The 6,000-nt window shown below is 45.9% G+C and overlaps 1 protein-coding gene across 1 annotated transcript in view; it reads left to right on the top strand.

The window, feature by feature from the left end:
* LOC123035062 (zinc finger protein 850-like) overlaps nucleotides 1-6,000 on the top strand; it is a 56,916-nt gene that overhangs the window by 10,369 nt on the left and 40,547 nt on the right. The window contains exons 6-7 of the mRNA XM_044452903.1: nucleotides 3,391-3,570; nucleotides 4,636-4,762. Coding sequence (XP_044308838.1) covers nucleotides 3,391-3,570; nucleotides 4,636-4,762 — 307 coding nt within the window. The remainder of the gene's footprint in view (nucleotides 1-3,390; nucleotides 3,571-4,635; nucleotides 4,763-6,000) is intronic.

Raw genomic sequence — 6,000 nt, 5'->3', positions numbered from 1 at the left:
GGTTGTGGGGTGTGGAATTTTAATATAAATCTCAGATAATCCAAGTTCTACTGTATGGCACAGAACCATGGACTGTAACAGTGGCTCCCATTAAAAGAGCGCATTTGAAATGTGGATTTACTGCAGGATGTTATGAATGTCACGGACCAAAAGGATGACCCATAAAGAAGTTATAAAGTGAATGTATGAAGACCAAGAAACCCTAAGGCATAGAAGCTTACTAAATAAATAAACCAGATAAAATGCAGAAAATCAGAATTATTTTGGTCATATCCCAAGAAATGAAAGAGACAGATGGTTGCAGCTGATAGGTCAAGGTAAAATTAATGGGGAAAGGTGTAGGAAGAAGAAGTTCTAGACTGAGAAACCTTAGAGAATGGATTGGGACAGTATAATATCATTGTTTCGTGGGGTCTTACCGAAAGACATTCTAGCAATGATGTCCAAGCTCCGCTAAGTGAGGAATGAGGAAGTGAAGGTGTAAATTGCCCTGCCCTGTGAAAAGAGATCGTTCTCACATCTCTGCAAAGTTTTAGCCAACTGCATCCTACAGTAACAAAATCGCAGGTGCAATTTTCATAGTCTGGAGAGCAGTTTTATTCCTGTAGCCCATTTCTCGATCGTCCAATAGCCAACGCTTCTTAAGCAGGTCACAGCAATCCAAACCATAAAACGCAGCAGCACAAAAACAAAGTGAAATACTTTGAAAACTACCGTATGAAAGCAAAGCAAAATATGCCTTGATGCATATTCGCCTTGGTGGGCTAGTTGAGAGAATAGCACGACTTTATCTCGCTCAATTGGCATAGGATTGCGCCGTGAGAGATGTGAAAACAACACAAACGCACCGGTGAATCACGCAACCGTTCGCATCGCAGCGGATTCAAATCTCTGCGTGAAACGCCCTTGCAAGGTGGGGCGGAGCCGTACAGTCCTTTTGCTTAAAATCTTGTCAAACGCAGAGCAAATCATGCCTCCTGGGACTCTTAACTGGGGTGACTGCAAGAGAGACAGAGACCCGCACCTAGCTAGGATTAGCTCCATTGAACTCAATGGGACTTATCTCTGAGTCAACATGTCTAGAAGTGCACAGAGATTTCTGCCTTTTTTTTTTTTTTGCAATTTCTGAGCTTTAAATAAACATCATTGATTGATTGATTGATTGACTGATTGATGTAGAGATGGGCATATTCTTTGTTTTAATACCCCCTTCTCTTTTGTTGCGCTTTAAAAATATATATATATATATATTTGCCCTCCATGGTTAGGCGAGACATTTTTCTCCTTGGACGGATAACTACTCTCTGCGCACTGAGGGTTAACTGGATCACCGAGTTTGCATTCCTAGAGTCGCCTGAGAAGGAAAGGTTTGCCTCTCAAAAGGGCCGGAGATGTCACTTCCGGGCCCGCCCTTTTGAGTTGGAAACCGCTTTGGCCACGTGCGGTTTTCGTGGTTGGGAAGAGGCGTCGAGGTCGCTGGGCTGCGGGCTGGACGAAATCCAAAGGTATATCGCAGGTGAAGCCGAAAGGGCGGAAAGTGACACAGAGGAAAGGCGGGTTGTGTTGGACGTGCTTAGAAATGAGGGTGGGGTGCATGTGCTTCGTAGTCTGGAAAGGCTGGCTTTTAAAAATGGAACTAATATTGCCTAGGGGTTAGAGTACGGGACTGGGATTTGGGAGACTTGGGTTCTAGTCCCCTCTCACCTATGACGTGCCCTGGGTGGCTTTGGGCAGTCATGGACTTTCAGCCTCACCTACCTTATATAAGCTTGCTGTTGTGAGGATAAAATGGAGAGGAATTTATCAGTTGTCTTGGGTTCCTTGCATTTATATCCCTTCTTTTTTCCTCTTGCAATGTAATGATGATGATGATGCTTCACAGAGTTATTGTTGTAAGATTCAAATGGAATAGAGGACAATCTTGTAAGCTCCTTTGGCTTCCTTGCAAGGGAAAGGTGGTCATGTAATTATAGTTAATAATAATATACTGAAGGTAGCAGGGTAGAGAAAACTCTCGGCCTGAGGCAGCCTTGCAGAGCTAGAGAGAATGGGCTGCGTGTGTGTAAATATGCTGGGGTATCTTGACCCCACTGTATTTGAGAGCCAGTGTAGTCTAGCAGGACTGGGACTCTGGCAGCCTTTGTTCTGCTCCCCACTCAGCCATGCAGCCAGCTGGGTGACTTTAGGCCAGGCACAAACTTTGAGCTCAGTCTACCGAATTCCCCCTCCAGTACATTTAACTGTGGTTCAGAAGAGAGAATTTCATGCAAGGAGATTTGTCATAAAGGTGAAACAAACAGCAGCTGAAATTCCCTCTCTGGTAGATAGGAGCATCCCATCCACCCCAGGTGCAGTGCTGGGCAGGAGGGAGGGGTAAATTGAGACACTGCTAACTAAGCAAGGGGACAGGGAAGGAACAGAGGAGCAGTTGAGGGGTGCTGTGGTAAAAGGAGCCTCAGTATTCTGGAACAAAATGCTTTGGGTCCCTAGATTCTAGGGGCAAAACAAACAGGGAATAGCAGGCCATTTTTGTGAGCTTTTCTAAGACACCATGTAAGTGTCAGAACACTGGGTTGGGTTTTCAACATTTTTAGAGCTCCTTCCCACCGAACAGTTCGGCATATGATGATAAAAACAAAACATTATCGCTCAAAGTCAGTAAGTAAAACATAGAAGAGAAAAAGAAATGAAGGAATTCGTTTTGGTACCAGGCCAAACCCTTTTTTATTTTCCCAGTATTTTAAATCTTAGCATTATTTTTAATGCGGATTTTATATATTATTGTGATGCTGTGTCTTATGTGTCTCGCCGCCCTGAGATGAGGTAAAAGGTGGGATACAAACATTTTAAAATAGATAAATAAATTGCCAACCTAGCCATTCGAAAGCGTGTAATGTGAGTAGATAAATAGGTACCACTGTGACGGGGAGGAAACAGCACCCCGGGACATCATGCTCGCCACTGGAACATCCTCAGACAGGGCTGGCTCCTGGCCTTTGAAAGGGAAATGAGCACCACCCCCTATAGCCCTTTTGGCTAGCAGAATAAATTCCACAGGGTCTCCTTTCCTTCCTAAAGCCTGCTGATTTTCTTTCTGTCAGGGTAGAGTCTGTTGCGTTAAACACGGGAGTGAAGAGATCATTTCTTCATGGTCTTCTGCTGGACAAAAGAAGATGAAACAGCAGAGCCCATTGGGCTTTGAAGCAGGGAAGGCCAAAGGAAAAACGGCTGGGAGTGACGATGGATCCTTGGAAAAGACTGTGTAAGTCCTTCGCCGAGGACACTGGGAACTCAGAGGACCAAGCTTTCAGGCAGCTTTGCTCTATGGATGCTGATGGGCCCCGAAAACTTTGCAGCCATCTATGGCATGTCTGCTGCCGGTGGCTGAAGCCGGAGCAGTGCACGAAATCTCAGATGCTGGACCTGGTGATCCTGGAGCGGTTCCTGGCTGCCCTTCCACTGGAGATTGCAAGCTGGATCAAAGAGTGTGGAGCAGAGACTAGTTCCCAGGCAGTGGCCCTGGCAGAAGGTTTCCTGCTGAGTCAAGGGGAAGCCAAAGAGGAGGAGAAGGTGTGGCTTTTTCATCTGGGGGGTTCAAAGGGCTGAAAAAGATGGTGGGGATTTCCTACACTGGGGTACCTAGCATGGTGCCTGCAGGTACATCTTGTGCCATCCATATAGGGGTCACCAACATGGTGGCCATGGGCCTTTGGAAACGGTGACTATTATTTCCATTTTTCTTGTGTGTATCGATTTCTATGAAATGCATACAAATTTCTAGCAATTACACACCAACAAAAATGAATAAGTTTCTATCTGTATATATCTGAAGGTGACATCTATATTTCATCTATTCATATATAAAAAGTGTTGTGAGGTTCTCAATCCATTCCATTAAAGAAGGCAGGGATTTATCCTTTTGTCCTGGTATGTTGCAGTACCAGTCTTTTAGCTTCCAGAAGGACAGAAAGAATCCACCTTCCCCTCCATTCATTAATTTCCATGAAATTATTCAATTTAAAAGGATATGTTCATCAGTGAACGTTAAAGACTGTTCCAGTACAAAATTTATCCCTATAATAGCCTCCATATAAAGAAGCAATGAGCAGGCTTTGGCAAAGCGTATGTTCAAAAGAAAGCATTAGCTGCGTCGTACCACCAGCAATTAGCTGAATTAGACAGTCCCTTCTGAAAGATGTTGTAGAGTCCATTGGGCCTGAAACAAAAGCTTTTGCTGGATATCCATCAGCATTAATGGTGGACGCCAAAACAGCAATGCAATGACAAGGCATTTTGTGGTCGTGCCCACAGCAGTTTTTTAAATTCCAAAATGTACCCACGGCTCCAGAATAGATGGGGGAGCCCTGACTACACTATTCCAAGCATTTCCCTTATAAATGCTATTTCATTGTTTTCGTGAAAGTTTCTAAAGAGGAGATTTGACCAGCTCTTTGGGCAGGTCTTTTGTCTAGTAAACTTTATCCTTTCTCCATGAACAGACAGGACAGTTAAAAGACCCAACTCAGTCTTGTTCCATTAATTGTGGTGATGCTGTGAGGAGGGGGCAGGATCCGTCCTCCCTTGGCCACCAGCATCCCTTCTTTCACCCTCTTCCTCTGTGTGTGGACCTTACAGGGACTGTCTGTCCTGGATGCAGCTGCGACGCTTGCTGGGGCAAAGGAAGGGGCTGCGTCAGACGAGCGGCAGAGGCCGGTGATTCTCCAGGTCACAGAGGACGGCAGCCGAGGCTTTGCCCCCTTGCGTAAGGATGGCACCATTCCTGAGTTACCAGATATTTTGACAGTCTCACTGGACAAGTTAAAGCTGCTGCTGCTCCTTTTCATGGAGGTGGTTGAACTGTCGTGGCTGGTGTTTAGGAGCCTTGCGGGTCAAGGGAGGGAGGCTCTTGTAGCTGGTCTCTCCTTCCCACCATATTAGTTCAGATCATTGAAGGTGCTGGATGGGCACCGGGCGTGCAGCAGGGCTGGCTTTCTTCAAACCATCAGCTGCACTGAAGAAATATTATTGCCTTGTATTTATAATGGAGTGAGTTTATTGGACACACATGTACGTGGTGCAATCTGCTGAAAGGGCAGCTCTCAGACTGCGCAGAGGGAGAAAGATGGTCTCTTCGTTTACGATAGTCCTGTGGGTTGGGTTGGCCTCTATCAGTGGCTGGCCCATAGGCCATCTGTGAATGACAGTCTAGTTTACCTGCCACAATGGAGGGCTGCGCACCTGACCTTGTATGGGATGGAAGAAGGTTTTCCTGCTAGCACTTGAATCTTGCAACCAAAGAAGTTGGCAAGCAGCCTTGGGGAATTGCAAGGTGTGCTGGGGTGGAAGGCTCATGACAGTGTGGTGTAGTGGTTAGGAATGCTGGACTGAGATTCAAGAGTTCTGGGTTCAAGTTCCTGCTCGGCCATGGAGTCAACTGGGTGATTTTGGGCCAGACACAGATTGTCAGCCCAGACCTACCTCACAGGGTGATTGTTGTGAGGACAAGATGAAGAGGCAGAGAATTGGCTAAGCCTTGAGCTACTTAAAAGGGAAAAAAGGCAGGATAGAAGTATAATAAAGGATCTATAAGTTGCCTTTAAGGAAAAACTTGCCCATGGTAGCTTGCAAAATTTCAAAACCACAAAACAATAATGGATAACACACAATAACAAGGGCAAAATGAACCATTAAAACCAGATTGCACCACATACGTGAGTGTGTCCAATAAACTCACTCCATTAGAAGTACAAGGCAGCAACATTTCTTTGATGCAGCTGATGGTCTGAAGAAAGCCAGCCCTGCTGCACTCCCGGTGCCCCCTGTGTCCCCCAGCTTGTCATCCACCAGGGTGACCGTGCTGCTTTCTGCTGTCAGACTGGGTGTGGAGTGAATCTAAATAATTAGCTTTGTCTCCAGTTGGAATCCTATTGTGATGTCCCGGCAGGCAGCACCTAGTGGAAGCGCTCGGTGGCTGTGATCCCACATTGCCGGACCTGAATT

Source organism: Varanus komodoensis, unplaced genomic scaffold, assembly GCF_004798865.1.
Source record: "Varanus komodoensis strain SLA01 unplaced genomic scaffold, ASM479886v1 scaffold76, whole genome shotgun sequence".
Lineage (NCBI taxonomy): Eukaryota > Metazoa > Chordata > Lepidosauria > Squamata > Varanidae > Varanus > Varanus komodoensis.
Note: the sequence above shows the minus strand (reverse complement) of the source record. Positions and strands in the feature narration are given on the sequence as shown.